Below are 19,277 nucleotides of genomic sequence, written 5' to 3'. Positions count from 1 at the left end.
ATCATTTTTAAGTTTTATGTTCATTTAAATTTATAGAATGCAATTTTTTTCAGGATTTATAAATAGAATATTTATTTTAAAAGAAAATTATTTTTTTTAATGCATAAAAAACGATTTTTTTATAAAATGTTTACAAAGTCATTTTTTAATAAAATGCTAAAATCTGTTTCAAATGCTAGAGATTATTATATAATATTATATAATTATAATTATTATTATATAATATAAAAAACAATTAAGTGAGATCAATCGAAATATATCGCGATATATTAAAAGATTGCGCTACACGCTAAGATTGATATCTGATCATATTAATAATATTTTCAAAAGAAATTCCATAATTGGATAAGCAATTTCGAGATTTATAATTTAATAAACACCAAGTAAAGCTCGTAATTAAGATACAATAAAGAAAAACAAAATATTATTTATGACTTTGCTTATTTTTCAAAATGATTAAACAGTTTTTTAATCTGGATAAAATCTGCGAAAAAGATATATGATTATATAAAATTGAATATGTTTAAATAAATGACTCTATTTATCGAAAATTTTAGAATTAGATAAATATAGTTAAATAAATTGCAAAAAAAAATTCACATTTCCATAATATTTTCAAATATAACATATTTCAAATATAACATAATCTTAAAATTGTTCTATTTATTAAAAGTCATATTGATTTGATAATAATCTTGGAAATATTTTTTAATATATTCCATATTTGCTATATAGCAGCATTTGATGCAGATTTTAAAATTTTATAAAATAATTAGCTTATAAATAATCATTTTATAAAAAGTTCATTTTCTAAACGTGCATTTTGTAAAAGAAAAGGAATTTTCTAAAAAAAAAGAGATCTTATAAAGAACCATTTTGTAAGAAGAGATATTTTTTCAAGCAATTAGATATAATCATTTTCTAAATATTTATATAATAATTTTCTAAATAAAATGAATTTAAATACATAAAATTTAAATATTTTTTTCTAAGAGAAGAGTATCTTCATGATCTATGAAAATATTTTTTCTTTGTCACAAGTATTATATGCAATGCGTTAAAAAAATAATTTAACCTTGAAAGTCATGCTCAAGATCAATTTTGTATTTTATTTAATATGTGACTATTAATCCGAAAAACGTACAATTATTTTTCAAAATCGTAACAATAATTTTTTAATACTTTGTACAAACAAAATTTAATAATATAATATCAAAAGTTTTTTGCAAATAATTCAAAAATTAAAATTATATATTATATGAAAGAAAATATTTACTTAAAATAATACTTCTTTGCAATATATTTTAGGATCATTAAAATTGAAAAGAGAGCATATAGAGAAGTTTAATCTAGATTTGTTAGATTTTATTTTCGATATTTTTAGTAAAAATGAATCATAGTAAATTTAAATTTAATTACATAAATATAGAACTTACCTCATCTCTAATGGAATTATCTAAATAGCAAATATCTAATTCTCGAAGCAAATGTGCTGTTATTTCTACCTATAAAACTTTAATATTATATATATATATATATACTTGTATGTATATTAACTTTTCGTTTATGATATTACATTCTTACCTCGCGATAAAAATTAGTACAGTGATTATTTATAAGAATAATTTTTGTCGAAAGCAAAGAAATCCATATAATAGTTATTGAAATTTCTTTATCTAAAAATACTTCTGATAAATTTAATGATATTAAATAAAAATATGTATTATAAAGTATACATAGCAATAATGAAAATTGTAAAATTATATCCAATAGAATTTGATAAGTATATGCTTGATTGAGTTCACGTGAAAGTTTAAGAATCTCAAAATGAATATATCTTTAATAAAAAAAAGAAAAAAAGATTAGTAGTTATAAGTAAACAAAATAATAATAATATGATATATATTATATTACTATAAATTAATAATATTATATTTCTATAAATTCAGAAACAATATTATCATTAATATTATCATATAGGGAAAAAGAGGTAGCTCCAAACATTTAAATAAAATAAAAGAAAGAAAAATAATCAATAATAAAATTTTAAGAAGAAATTTTTTTTTATCTTAAAAAATATTTAATTTTAGCTTCTCAGATTTGAATTTATAGAAGTACTTCCTAATTAATTTTATTTAATATTTTTGTTATCAATATATATATATGAATATAAAAAAAATTAATTAAACGTTCAAAAATTTTAAAATATATTGAATTGTTAATATTAAAATGAATTTCACAATAAACATTGATGAAATTTGACTAAAATTTTTTTGCTCTCAGTAATGTCATTTTCAATGAGAAGAAAATTTCTTTCGAAATTGAATTATTTTAAATATATATTACAATTGAATGTGATGAATGTGCGTGAACTGATATTATTCGAAGTATTACTTATTGCCCTAGGATTGTACAATCGTTTATATTATGCTTTGAATGATGTTAAAATGGTATTTTATTTTAATTATTTATATTATGCTAATTGACTGTAATGATTATACTTGTACTTTGAATATGAACTGTATTGCTGCATTCTATTTGATTTGAATTTTATTTTAATTAATTATTCTGAAAGACTGTCACGGGTTATTTCTCCAATTATTTTCCACGAAAATGCAAACTAAGAGGAAATTAGAGGAACCAATAATCGCGTTGGATGGAATCGCGTCATAGCGTATGGGATCAGATCTTTACGCTCATTTTCATCGCAAGACACTAAGTGCGCAAGCGTGACTTGTGAAATAGTTATTGCTGCTATATCTTTGTTTTTAAATTAAAGAACTATATTTATTAATATAAATTATGAATAATGTAAATTATTATTAGACTATTGAAAATACTCGAGCGTTTGATCGCTTCACAAGTTATAACAAAATTGATTATAATATTTAATATGTATGTTATTACTAATTTATAATTGTTTTTAGAGACAGTTAGTCAAGATATTAAAAATGTACGGAGCTATTCACTATTTGCGATTGACTTTCACTTTTCTCCTATATTATATAAAATTACAAAATTCTACATATATTGAGAAATTATTAAACATACCTTGTAACTTGAAGAAGATGTTGAACAAAATGTTTTTTGTTATAATAGTTTTTTATAATTATATATTTATCTGCAATATGCATCTTATATCTTATATTAATGTCATTTATACTTGAAAGTTGATGTATTTCTTTCATAACATTGTTCATTTTACGCAATTTATCCTGTAAAATACTTAACAAAAATCCAAAATCATCAATTCAAAAAAAAAAAAATACTATGAATGATTATAAACTTATCCATATTTTCATTTTCCATAAGAATGAAATAAAGATTTAAAAAAATTTTATGTATTTCTGTAATGTGATACACAAAAAAAAAAAAAAAATAAAAAAAATGAAAGAACAAAAATTTCGCTTTTCATAAATCTGAAAAAAAAAGAATGTTTTCTTAGATTGGCATTTTAGAATAAGAAAAAAAAATATAAACTCAAAAAAATAAACTCAATTAATTTTAATATCCTTGTATTTAATATTTTTTTCAATTTTTCTTTATTTTTAATTAATAAAAATTGCAATTGACTAGTAATTGAATAATTTTATTTGATTCAAATTATCAATCTTTTAAATTGATCAAATATTTCATATTCAATTATATTCACATTGTGGTTTAGAATGCTATTGTTATTATTCCTCGCATCGCATTGTCTTAGAAAAATTATACTTTATTAATCTAATGTTATTACTAATTTATAATTGTTTTTAGAGACAGTTAGTCAAGATATTAAAAATGTCTTTATTAATCTAGGAAAGAACAGATTCTGAGCTATTTATTATTGAGGATTGATAATCTCTCGTAATGGACACTACTATTGTTAAAACTTGATTGGCCATTAATCAATTATAAAATGATAAAAGTTAGATTTTGCCACTTTTTATTTACAAGATAGATGCAAGCTAATGATTTCTTGGGATGAATAATTGTGTTTGAAATAGTAGTGTTCATTCTGCATTAGTTTAAAATTAATTGTTAAAACAAGACTTGCAACTTCATTCTGTATTAATTATAAAAAATATTTTCTGATTTCAAATGCGACTAATATTATTCTGTCTTGAAGCTTTATTATCTTGCTGCTCATTATCTTGCATTTCATTTCTTATCTTCATTCCATTTCAAAGAAGATTTAAAGAGATTGCGATTTAAAGAGAATTAAATTTGCTTCTAAATAATAAACTATGATAATATTGATGTGGAATGATGGGATATTGATAGGTATGATGCCAAATAATTAAATTTTCTAAATCAAATAAAAAATTTAATATAGTCTGATTCAGCGATAAAGATTCTATTTCAAAAGATTCTTAATATATGGTTTAGCCATAATAAGATCTAGGATAAATAAAAATTTTTCAAGTGTCACAACAATGTGGCCATAAGATAAAGAAACTATTGAATTTTTTCCAAACTACTCAAGGATATACGTATGTTGATGAATTTATAACATAATTTTTATTATTGTTTTAATATGATTCAATCTATATTATTAATTCGTTCTCAGTTCGTTCATATTTCACTCTCAGTTTTATGTCTTTTGATTTATTAATATATTTTATGAATTTTTAGTGGTAATATAAAATTTAATTTTATAGCAATAAAATTTTACTATATTTTTTAATTATCATTTAAATTCAAAGATTTTCTTATTTTCTTAAATTTTTTTTTATAACACTTTTATTTTATATTATATAATGATAATTATTTAAATTATTAATTATTATAAAATTATATATTCAATAATAATGCAAATGATATAATGATAATTATACAAGTAATCATTAACTTTTACTAACGAACATTTTGTTTAAAAATAAAAAAAAATATCACATTAAAATTTTATTGAATTTTTATAATAATATATAAAAATATTTAAATTCTTAATGTAATATTTAATATAATATAAATATAATATAAAAATTAAAAACATAATATTAATAATTTAATTATCATTATATACATCGATATATGTATATCATTTTTATAATTTTAATATTTTTACTATAATATTTATTTTTATTATTATTCAACGCTTGAACAATCGTAAATTTATTAAAGATTTATTCATATTATAGATATGCACTAATCCATTTTAATTTTAACTTTGCTCCAATAAAATTTTGTTTCCAAAATCATTAATTGAACATGATTGAATTGAGATTGAAGAGTTACTTGTAAATTTTTTTCTGTTATCTTTCAAATAGATATTATATATTTTGTAATATTATTTATATTTTTCGGTTTTTCCTAATTATAACTTTTTTGTAAAAAAAAATAATTTATAGATCTAAATAATTTATTGATTTAAAAAAAATAAAAAAATCATATTATAAAAGTTTTTATTATTTTATTTTTCAGATTCTATAATTTCCATAGCCAATATTAAAATTTGATTTTGACACCATTAAAAAATTAGAGATCTATTATATAATAATAAATTGTACTATATCTTATATTTATCAATTAATAATTAAGAGCAAAAATTAATTATATTGCAAAAATTAAAAAATAGAAATTTTTAAATAGAAAAAATTTAAATAATTTAATTATTAGTGTTCATTATCGCTTGATTATATGTAATTAAAAATAAAAGAAAAAAATTGATGAAGATAATGATGTTCTAAAATACAATTTTAAAAGAATATTCGTTTTTCCTTCAAATTTTTGACACAAAATTTTTTGTTTCGTGTTTCCTTTCATTTCTTATACCAGAAATGGAACTATACAATTCTTCTTTGTTTTATTTTTGTTTTTTCTTTATTTAAAAATTGTAAAAATATAGATGATTATAATTATTCATAATTATAATTATTATATAAATAAATTTGAAATAAAATAAAACTTATGAATTTGAAGTTATTTAAGAAAATTGATATTTCTTAAATTTATTAATTACGTAATCTAGTATATTATAATATTATAGTATAATATTATTATAATATAGTATAATATTATGTTTTTAATTATTGTAATATTATAAACTAAATTATTTAAAAAAATCAAAAATATATTATTACATATTTTTAAAATAACTTGATTTTAAATTTATCTACAAATATTTATTTTTCTATTTGATTAATTTTGAATTCATAAGCATTTTTTTTTTTAATTTACCTTACAAATATGGTGAAAATAAAAATTCCTAAATATATAATCGTTACTGGTATATATGTAAAAATACCCAAATAGAAATTTTGTTCATATATATTAATATACCGATAACAATGAAATGAGAATATAATTATTGTTATTGTGCTGGACGTAATTAATTTTTGTGCAACTTGAAGAAAAGTTTTTCTATAATTTTTTTCAATACCAAATGAATCCAAGGTATTGTTTATTTGTTCACATCTTGCAATAATTTTCCTCGAACACTATAATGTAAAAAAAAAAAATATGAGAAATAAAAATCTTTAAAAAATAAAAATATTTATAAAAATAAAATACTCTTTAATTCTAGAAATCAAAATAAATAAAAATTGGTGTACAAAAATGTTAATTAAGGTTTTAAGTTATAATCAATTCAAGTTTATGTTAGATGAAATGAAGAATTATCACGAAGTATGAAAACTTCGCAGTTTTAAAAACAAAGTACTCTCAGTTCTATATTTTATTTCATTTAAATCAAATTTATAAATTGTTAGAATATAATAAATAAATCTCATTTGATATTTCTTTATATTAACTTTTATACTTTAGTATAGTAATTATTCAAAATAGAATGAAATTAAGAAACTAAAGACAAATAACGATTATATATGGGAAAAAGTTCACAATCTTGTCTTTTATAATATTAGAAAATTTTAGAAAATTAAGAAGTCTTTTTTTTAATTAATTATTGTATTTTTTAATCATCAATGTGTTATAATTATGATAATGAGTGAGAACTGATCTTAATATATCATTTAAAGCTATATTTAATGTAGACCATACCAGAGCTAGCTATTTAAGAAATGTTATTTAACAAACGTGCAGATAAATAATTTTTTTATGTTTTGTATTATTATATTTTTGTGATTATATGTCTATTTCATCTATTTATTTCTTTTATATTATTTATTAAATTATTAAATTATTAAGTTATTATTAAATTATGTCTATTTATCAAAGCACTTTATTTATTATAATTATATATTATAATAAATATATAATAATTATATATTATAATATAATGATAAGAACTTATATATTCTTATATATTATTTATAATATTTATTTATATATAAGGATAATGTTGAATTGTTCTATATGATATTCAAATTTTTAAATTAAATCTTATATTTTTTATTATATATCTTTTTAATTTAAGATGTTTTCAAAATATATTATATGTATCTTTTTATACCTTTATTTAGTATTGCCTATTAAATTTTATATGTTGTCAGCATTAACATTATATATATTATTATATTATTATTTATCACAAGAAAGTTATTTAATCGAATTTTGTACATCATGATAATTTTAAAAAAAAGACAATTTTATATGTATAAGAGAGAGAAAGAGAGAGAGAGAGAGAATGAGAACGAGTCCAAAAAAAGAGAAAAAGAAAGAGTAAAAGTAATTCCAATGCAAATTACAAAAATATCCTTCAATTATTATTAAAGATATTAAAAATCTTTATTATTGAAGATACATTTTTATAATTTATGTTAAAATTACTTATTTATTTCTTTACATGTGGAAAAATAATATTTCACATTTCGTATGTTATTTTTCTATATGTATTTTTATATTTTATATATATTTTTCTATATGTATTATTAGTTATTTTTAGTTATTAGTAATTTTATTTTCAATCAAGAAAACTATTGTTTTATATACAGAAATTATATGGTAGAAAATTGCAATCACGATAGTCATAATTATTAGCCACATTCGATTTAAAATTAAAAAAACTAATAATTAATTAATAAACTGAAAGAATCAATAGTATGTAAATTTTGAAAGTTATTAACTCAATAATATTTTAAAAATATATGTGTAAATAATATTTTGAAAACATTTCGATATAAGTTTATAAAGATATCATTAGTAAAAAATATTCAATTTCAAAATTTAAATCTGATAATCACAGAATACATTTTAAAATTATTCCAAACTCAAACTTATCATTATTATATGTGTCCCTATAAATACTATGAATAATTTTTTTTGAAACTATCTATTTTTGATATAGAAATATAGAAATTTATAGAAATAATTGTATATATAGCATATATTAATTTTGTAATTATAGCTCATAAATTCTTATGATATAGAATAAACTATTGCTTACTTTTTACTTTTCAAATACATAAAATAAAATGATGAAAAGAAAAAAAAAATATCAAATATTTGAAAATCATTAAAACGATAAGATGTTCCTTAAAAAAACTATTAAAAAATAAATTCCAATAAAAAATTTAAATATATAATTTAAAATTTTCAATTTTTCAATTTTCAAAATCTGAGAAGAAAAAAGTAATTTTTGTTTTACGTTCATTTTTATAATTAAAAAGAATCATCGAAAAAATTAAACTTAAGAATGTATGTAAAAAAATGCAAATAAACTCTTAAATTAAAATGAATTTAGGAAGTTGTTATAAGATTTTTTATTTACAATTTATTATTTACAATTATTTATTTAGAATTATAATAATTTTAATATCAGCAATTTTTCTTCGCGTTTTTTTTATTTTAAAAACACATAAAATAATTATTTTAAGAATTAAAAGTAGTAAAAATATTTTGTATTAGCAATCGAATTGCAACATGATTTATAATTTTAATACATTTGTTATGAAATAGACATTTGACGACACTTTAATAAATATATAATAGATACTATTGAATTGTTTGGAAAGTAATTTCGTTTTTTTATGACAATAAAATACGTTTTTTAATAAAATATATTTTATTTAATTATATATTGATCATTGTGATTCAATACATGTTTTTAGCATGATTAGCATGATTCCACAACTTTTAATTTTTATTTGCAAAAAATTGATCCAAATGATTTTTGATATTCTTATTTGAAGTAAACTTTTTGCCATTTAAGAATTCTATAAAGATCAAAACAGATGATAATCAGATGGTGCCAAATCTGACGAATATGGTAGGTGCGGTAACAATTCCAAATTGTAACAACTTCGAGTCATTAAACTCGTATGAGTTCTAATGGTATCGAGAAACACTGCAGCTTTCCTGTTAATTAATTCAGATCTTTTTTGTTTTGTAATGGAATCCTTTAATTTATCTAATTGATTGCAGTACAATACATTCCGAATTAATCGTACAATTGTCAAGTAGAAGAAAAAAAAAACAATTCCCATCAAACAGAGATCATAATTTTTTTCTGGAATATTAGCTTTTGAAGTGTCTTGCGCCGATTCATCTCTATTGCTTCTTGATTGTTTTCGTTTAATATTATCATAAACGATTTAATTTTCATTTCCATTACGATTTGCTTTAAAAATGGATCATTTTCCTCACGTTTGAGCAACAAATCACAGATATCAATGCAACAGAGCAAATCTCTTTCTTTGAGAATATCAAGCTTCGAAACAAAACAAAGTCGTTTCATGTGATCATGAACAATCGAATTCGATAAATTTAATTTCATAGCAATTTCTCGAGATCGATTTACTTCAATCAAAATATATAATAACAACACGGTTTAAAATGAAGTTGACTGGATTCAATTAACGACATTCGTATAAAAAAACGAAATTAATTTTCCGAACAATTTATTTTAAACATTTTTTATTATAATATTATATATTATATTATTAAAATTGATCTAAATATAGTAACTTGCGAAAAACTAATTATAATAGTAATTATAATATATGTTGTTTAAATAATTATAATTCGAGTTGAATATTTAGATGATTTTTATGAATTTATCTCAAAAAAAAGAAAAGAAAATAAAAATTATCTATGAATCGGAAAAAATTAAATTATCAAATTTAATTCGATATTTCATTTTATTCGACATATTTGATATTTATTTTTTCTGAGATTGTATTTTTAAGAATTAATAGAAATAATAATAAAAATTGATAAAAAACGATATTACTGTGTAGTAAAATATTAAAAATAAAAGTTTTCTTCTAATATATTTATTTTGTTTAATTATCTTATAGTTATATTATGTATATTATGTAATTTTATTACATATATATTATATTACTATATATATAGTAATTTTATTACTACATATTATATTTTTATTAATAGTCACTTTTGTTTTTATAATTCCAATAACTATAAAAATTATAACGCATGTAATGTTAACGCATGAAGCCACTTTATAACTAATCTTTAGATATTTAGAGAATTTATCGGGATTTACATTTATTATTGCATGCATAACTAACACATTTAAAATAATGTATATAGTTGCGTATATTATACTCCAAATATATCATAGTTATCCTTTCATTTCAAATACACCTAAGCAAAATATCTCATTAATGATAATGAGATGTATTAGTGACAAATATTGAGTTTTTGATATCCATGTTAAGATTTTTGTTTTAATTGCATCAATCATTATATCTATAAGCACATCACGGTAAAATTATGATCATAAACGGAATAAATAATTTCATTAATCAGTACAAATTGTGAATGTCTCTATAAGTTAATGTGGAAATAAACTTTTGGATAAAGTAGATTAATGTCTAAAATTATAAATGAGATAATCAATGATAATTATATTTCTCTATCATGATTAAAAAGATTACATGAGCAAAAATTCCATTCGTAGACATGATATCCACTTACCTTTTATATTCTTCTTCATTTTGTTTATGTAAATAATAATATTTAGTTTATTTAGTTTAATAGAAACTTTTACTTTTTTAGAATAATTATTTATCCTTTTTTTCGTTCCTGCCATATATTATTGTAAATTATAAAATGAATATATTTATATCTATATAGGTATCTATTTATATATTATCATATTTCCTTCGCATCTCATTTACGACTAATGCGATTAAAGATAATTATCATCTTATTAAGAGTTGTATTTTCATTTATATATTTTCAACATAATTCTTCTTTGAGATTAATCAAAGATATTTTATGCATTATTTTATTTATTTATTGATGAAAATATAAATTAAAGTAATATAAATTAAAATAAGGAATTCAATTTTTTTTAAAGAAAAAAAGTTAATATAATTTTCTTTCAAGATTAAATAATAATTATATATGTTCTGTATTATATATTCTGTATTATATGTTTTATATTATATGTTCTGTATATTAGCGATTAATAAGAATTAGAGGATTCTCTATTCGTCCAAAATTTCTCATTATAAATATTATATGTTAAGATTTTTAAAATTTCTGCAGTTTAATTTTCTAAAATTCTTATTTTCTGGTTTGATATTTCAATATTTGAAATGATAATATTTTATACATAAATTATAATAATATATTTCCTCGCTAGTTTCTTTTATTTTAAAGTTTTATTGGTTTATTTATTTATTTATTATTTATTATAATTTTTATTTAAATAATACAAAATTAATTATTGTATTATTTTATAGTATTATTTTATGATATTATTTTGTAGTATTTATTTGATATATAGCATTTTAATGATTTATTTATTTATGCTGCATAGTTGCAATTGTAATGCTACATAACATTTATGCAGAACTTTTTAGAATTATAAGAATTTTATTTCACATGGAAAAATTCTGAAAAAAATTGTGAAAAAAATCATTAATTATTTATTGATTGTTATTATTATTATTATTTTGTATATATTTTGTATGCAGTTCACAATTTTTTCTTTTCTTCATATATTAACTTTAGAATCGATATTCATCCTTTTTTTCCGCTTTTGTTAATTTATTAAAATCAGATTGATTTTTATATGTTCAATTTACATTTTCGTGATTTTTATTTTTCAAATTATGTGAAAAATTTGTAAAATTTTATCATCTGATAGAATAATATTCTATTTAATGAAATTAAATAGTATTAGATTAGGATAAAAATGTTAAACATTTTTTAATAAAATTTTAGATTCAAAGAAAAAAAATAAAAAGAAAAAAAGGAAATATAAACAATCAAACCATCCAATAGAAAAAAATAATAAATTCATAAAGAGTAGAAATAAAATATAAAATGCATTACTAAAATAAAATAATGAAATAATTCATATCTTGAAATCTATACTTTAAAATCTATTAAAAAATATCTATTAAAAAACTAAAAAAATATCAAAAGTTAACTTTTATAAAAAAATGTTATAAAAAAATTTTTAAAATGTTCAAATATTTTTAAACAAAAATAACTATGATTTCATTTAATTTTTAATATCATTGTATTATATTAAATTTATTACATAATTTCTACATATTTATAAAGCATATTATTAAATTATTATAAGTATTTATTATAATTATAATAAGTATAATATATATGATCTCTACTCTAATATTCTATTGAAAGAAATAAATTTGAATTTATTTCTTAAGTTCATTTTAATATTGATGATTTTACATATGTTGATTTTACAGATGTTGATTTTACATATGTAATGCTTATTAAAATTAAGTATACATTAGACATATATTTTTTATAAATAATTATATAATTTTTAATATTTTTATTTTTGAATTTTTAATTTGATTTATTTTCTTTTCTTGATTATTCTCTATAATTGAATTCCATAGATCCAAACAAATTTTACGATTATTTTATAAATATTATTTTATAAATAAAATAATTATTATAAAAAAATTATTAATTAGAATTTTCTGTTTAATAATTATATTTTTATGAATTATATTTTTTTGAATTTTAAAACGTCTAACTCATATTTTTTTTTTTTTTTGATGTGCATGTCATTTTAGTTTGAAGTATACGTTCTTAGATATTTAGTTTAATTATCATACAATAATATATATTTTGTCATTTAATGTAAAGATATTTCTCTTTTCTTAATATAAATATTATAACAAATGTACATGTACAAATTTTATTTCATTTAATTATAGTTTAATTTATTCGTTCATTTTATTGACTACATTTTGAAATTCTGTTGTATTTTATTTGTTGTCGTTAATTGAGCAATATTATTGCGAATATTATTATATGTCTTTATTTATTGGAAAATATTGTTAGAAAATATTGTCGTATGAAGAATTTTCTGCAAGTCATTTTATTATTTTTTTTTTTTTTCATTTTAACTCTAAAATAACTGTCAGTAAGATATAATTCTATTAACTATTTATATATATAATCTATAATATATATATCTATATATATAATTCTATTAATTATCTTCATAATAATTTTGAGATGACTATTATTTTAATTCATGGATAAAACTTTTATGTTGGATTTTGTGGAAAACTTGTATATATATCTAGGACAATTAAGTATATTTCTTTTTTTTCAAAGCATTCTTTGATGACATTCTTTGATGACATTCTTGACTTGATCAATGGTTGTATATTTAACAATGATTTTAAATCTAAATTAGATTTTATTATCTATAGATTTTATTTTATTATAGAAATCAGTCTTTTTAAAATTAATTTCTTAAAAAGTTTAAATATGATTGAATATGGATATGAATATATAAATTTTTATATATTGGATATGGATATGGATATAAGAGTTTTTTAATTTACTAAATTTCGATAATTATTCTAACCATGATATCGAACAAAACTTTTTTTTATTATTGTATTTGAAAATTTACACTATTACTATATTTATTTAAATTTTGCACTATTACTATAATTGCGTTTCTAGATTTGATCATTTTTTTTAAAATATACTAATCATAACCTGAAGTTTTTTTAAATATTAATATTTATATCTATTTCTACTAATTTATAAATATATTTTCTAGACTATAGATATATGCTTGCTATGTTCTTAAAATTTAAGAAAAATTTAACTATACCATGAAATTATATAAAAAACAAGTAAATTTTGTTTCTATTAAATTAAAGAAAAGTACAAAATTATTTTTATTTTTAATGTAGAAACGAAATAACTTAATAAAACATATAGTGATAGCGATATTTAACGTTAGCAATCGCCGTGATTTTTGTGCGATACATTACGAATATGTTGATTCGATAATACACAAAAATTAGGACTGATTAATAATAAGCAAGATAATTAAATTTCAATTTTCAATAACTTCATTTTCAACAATTTAAGTTTTTAGCAATAATTTATGAACGATTCCTTATATTTTTTAAATATATTCAATAATTATTCGAAACTAAATTACAATAATAATAATAAATTACATTTGCATGGGTATCAAATAACACCCAATCAAAAAAATAATTTCAAGAATCTTGATCCCTGTGCAGTACAATGTAATCCCTTAGTGAGAGTGTCTTTTATCTTTTTATCTTTCAATACTATTATTGCTTTATTTCCACTCTCTTAATTACATTTTCGCCGAAAATAATTAGGAGGGAAAATTAAGATCCGCAACAATTTCCAAAAATCAGAGTTTGATCAAAAGATTCAAAACACAACATCAATTAGTATTATAATATTATTTAATCCATCACAAAAAAAAAAGTCAATCAGATATAAATTAGAAATCACAAATTAGGAATCCAATTGTCAATTAACTAAAGAAGCAAAAATTAATCATCATTAAACTTACTCAAGACTTAAAATATAAACAATTATATGGATTCCATAACCATGATTCTTTAAATGGTAGTATTCAGTTAAGCATTTGTTTTGTGCAATATTCAAGTCATACTTTAACAACACTTGTTTATTTCATTTTTTATTGTAATAGCTTTATATTATATTAAATATTATATATAACAATTAAAAAAAATATATTCATAATGAATATATATTTTTATTCAATTTTCATACTATGAATACGAAATGAATTTTTTTTAATTGTATGATTATATCGGTATTATGATCCGGGAATTAAAATATAATATATAATTTCTTTAAGCGTATCTTTTTTCATTCGTCCGTCAATATAGTTTCTGCTACTACAAAGAATTTTTAACTTATATAAATGAATTTTTATGTAAATAAATGTTACTACTATTTTTTGAATTACATTATTACATTGATTTCCTTTCTTTCGATTTGATTTCTTAATAATACTCAATACAATACATCAATACAATTTATTAATAATTTATTAATAATATGTTATCTTTTTTAAGATATCGTACAATACTATCATAATTTCATTTTTAAACAAATTAACATTTTAAATTCATCGGCACAATCAAATAAATAGATTATGATAAATACATTTTTATGAGATAAATACACTATAGACGTTCCATTTTTTAAATATTCCTTATATATAATATCCCTTATATAGAATATGTTTTATAAATATTTCGATCTTATTTGTTATTCTTAGAATTCATTTGTTAAAAAACGTATCCATTATAATAAAAACTTAAAACACATTAATCCTAAAAATTTAGAAAATGCGCAATGTTATCATCATTTTCATCGCATGAAAATAAAAAAAAAATTATTCAAATATTATATTTTACAATAATTTCTGCATGCTGTATGAAATTATTGTACAGTTTTCTTTTATGGATATATGATTTTATAGTAAAGATCGATGAAATTTTTTCTTAAACTTCATTTTATTTTAAATATTTAGAATAAATTTCCCAAACAACTCATTACATTCAAAACCCGTTTCATTCAAAATTTTTCTTTGTATTCTTTATCAGTTTTTTCATGTTACAATGTATCTAACATTTATATTTGGAAAAGTATTCATATAATATAACATATAATCATTTAACATAATCTTCATATAACATCGATGGTTCTTATATTATAATATCGCGGATTCTTATTCCTAGCAATGATGCTGAATCTATCAACATCCGCATATTCACGAAGGGATTAAAATAGTGTCATATGCCACAGATCAGTTTACATGGTTTTACCATTTACGAACCATTCAATATCCTTTTTCCACAAGAGACTCTTTTCGCTAAAGAGGTTAAAATGATTTTACATAAAATGCTAGTACATAGTATTTATGTCGGCGTATAAAACGATGTTAGGTCTAACACGAAGAAAAATTGACAGAAGATTGTTTTAAATAATTGGTTGAATGCATTGTATCAACCAATGATATTGTGTTACATGAAGCCCTTGGATACTATGCATCTTAGAATTGATATTCGACGCTTTGAGAACATGGCGCGAATTGAACTCGCTATTCGCAATGATTTTTAATGTCAATGATATTTCCATCATGTGACTTATGCAATGTATTTTCTCACAATGAGTTCAAAATTCTCATGCAACACGAACAGTTTCGCGAATTTTTGTTTTAGATTATGCAGCGGAATTTTTTTTAATTCGCGCGAATGCGTTAATTCATCAAATCCGTCAATAGCTATAATCGAGATTCTATGATGATCAATAGGAACGTTTTGCATGCTCGATTCTACGATATGTGGTTTACGCTCGATTTATGATATGTGGAGAACTTGATTGATTGATCATATTTCGAATCTTCTTTCTTTTGATTACATGAATTGAATAGTGAATTCATCGCTCACAACTTTATTGTAAATCTGCGAATTTAAGTGCTGATTGTTGAAAATCCATTCTCCAGGCTCATTACGAATACTCGGAGAAGAGATTAGGGTTATTTGAATTAATGGCAACGAAAGCTATTGCGGAAGACATATCTACAAAAAGTTGACAAGACATTGAATACATCTTTACGCATTATATATTACCATGAATCTCATTGATCGTATCGAAATACATATTCTCAAAATTTTTGGAAATCGCAATGCATCCTCTCATCCACGATGTTTATGATAAGCAATTCAATGCGATCGTGAATTACAAACTTATCAATTAGCGAAATATTATGATTTAATCGCTTCTGAAGAAAATCGGCTTTAATGAATTTCCCATGAGCAACGCAGAAATTTTTTAATCGAGTTAAATTGGTCTGGATACAATCACGTTCGCTGATTAATCTCTAGAGTTCAATTGTCGAGGCAACATATACACATTAAGAAATTTAATGAACAATTCAACTCACCAAAAAGAGGAGATCGATAATAGATATCGTTTGATCCTAGAAATTTTCATTCTCGTTGATCTTGGAAATGATTGTCAACTGATAAAGCATAGAGTTATGCCATGTTAATGGATAAGTCAGTGAAAATTATCATTGTTGATCGAAGTTTCAATAAATGCTTGCAGGTCTCCTTTTATGTCGATCATCAAGAAACGTATGTTGGCCTAGTATCCATAGTAGACATAGATTGAAAACAGCTATAGTCTTTGTTGTTTGGAAGCCATTCGCAGGAATCAAATGTCTGTTGAGTATTGTCCTCCAGAAAAGATGAAATAGCTCTTTCTGAATAGGATATACGCCAGTTTCGATTATAACTGGTTTCTTCAACTTTGTAGTTGCTTGAATCCACCAAGGATCCGACTCGAAATGATCGCGCTCGCAATAATAGTATTATACTGATTTAATGTATATATGTAAGTTAATGACTGTCGAATGCTCTTCGATTAGTTATAAGAAATATATTTCTTAGTTATGGACTGTATATATTACTAAGTGTTTATTTATTAGAAAGCAGAGTCTCTCATATTGCAGCATAATGGAGAACTTTTCCAAATCTCTGTTTATAAATCTCGCGAGCAATAAGTGAGAAATGACTTTTTAATTTTTTAAATTTAATACTAAAAAATTTGAAATTAAATTTGTATACATTTCTAGATATTTTATGATTTTCAGTGTTTCTCAATAATGCAATTTATTTTAATAAAATTTTATATATATATATATATATACACCCATATGAAGTATTTATTTTTTAATAATATAGAGAAAAGATCAAACATCGTAAAATTTTTCTATAAATTTTTCCAATTTATATAAAAAATAGATAGATTCTTATCTTATTTATGAATTAAAAATAATCTGATTAAAAATAATGTTAAAGTCGAAAAATAGTGAACGACTTTGAATATTGAACAAAATGATGTTATTGATACGAAGGATTATTTACTATCATAAGACTGTATATTCGTTTATATTATGAGCTTGTATAGTGATGAACGAATGGCGATATTTTGACTCTTTGCGACTAACTGTGATGATTCTAACTATATTTTGATGTACACTATATCGTCGTCAAATTCTATCTGTTTTCGTTTCTATTTCTATATCAATTCTATCGCAAGACTGTCGCGATCTGATTTTTTCTTCAATCCTTGTTGTTTGAGAAAATGCACAAAGAAAGAGGGTTGGAGGAACCAATGGTCGAGGTAGAGGGCGACCTCGAAGGATGGGTCCTCGCGGAATCGCGTCGCAGTGCGTGGGGATCAGAATCTTTGCGCTCGCTCCCCGGTGATCCATCGCGATCACTACCACGGTAATCCATCACACGATGTGCAAATGTGACTTGTGAAGTAGTCGTAGTTGTGACATTTTTGTTTTAAATTAGAGATCTGAAAAATGTTGGCAGGAAAACCATGCCTGCTCATAAATTATTGTCAGGCTATTAAGGATACTCGAACTATTGAAAACAGGTTACCCAACCGCTTCATAAGTCTTGTCCTTAATAAATAATCAGCATATTATCTGGAAATATAATGTGCACTTATATATATATTTTTAGAATACATACAATAATCGACTATTATTTCTCTTATTTATTGAAAAGTAAATTAAAATGAAAAGTAGAAATTCTTTTTAAAGAAAATATTAATTTTAATCTAATTATTTTTCAATTATAAAACAATTGTATGCTTTTTGTATTATTATTATTGTGCTATAATGAGATTAATGATGATTAGATTATTCCCTATTAGTTAGATTATTTCCTATTAATAATTTTTAATATTTTCCTTATGTTATATTTTATTTATGATATGATTTCTAAAAAGGTTTTTTCATTTCATTTAATTTTTTTTATTGATTCATAGCATGTTTTCAAACTGTTCTCTATTTTGTGTTAAACAAATAAATATTATTTATTAAGGTTTATTTGATTACTATACAAAAGGAATATTTAAAGTGATTACTATTGCTCAAAAAACTATGCATTATTGTGGGACTGTGTAACTATTTATTCTGCATTTTCAATGAAGATGTTGTAATGCCTTATTGATACAATAAGGCATTATTATAATTTCTTATTGATACAATTAAATGATAATTAATTAACTTCTAAGTAAATTCTTTAATGATTAAT

The 19,277-nt window shown here is 20.7% G+C and overlaps 1 protein-coding gene across 1 annotated transcript in view; it reads right to left on the bottom strand.

Moving 5' to 3' along the window:
• LOC122714126 overlaps positions 1–19,277 on the bottom strand; it is a 91,900-nt gene that overhangs the window by 2,300 nt on the left and 70,323 nt on the right. Inside the window, exons 3-4 of the mRNA XM_043935193.1 lie at positions 1,585–1,837; positions 1,437–1,505 (exon numbers count right to left, since the gene is read on the bottom strand). Coding sequence (XP_043791128.1) covers positions 1,437–1,505; positions 1,585–1,837 — 322 coding nt within the window. The remainder of the gene's footprint in view (positions 1–1,436; positions 1,506–1,584; positions 1,838–19,277) is intronic.

Source organism: Apis laboriosa, unplaced genomic scaffold (assembly GCF_014066325.1).
Source record: "Apis laboriosa isolate Shangri-la unplaced genomic scaffold, ASM1406632v1 scaffold281_cov141, whole genome shotgun sequence".
NCBI lineage: Eukaryota > Metazoa > Arthropoda > Insecta > Hymenoptera > Apidae > Apis > Apis laboriosa.
Note: the sequence above shows the minus strand (reverse complement) of the source record. Positions and strands in the feature narration are given on the sequence as shown.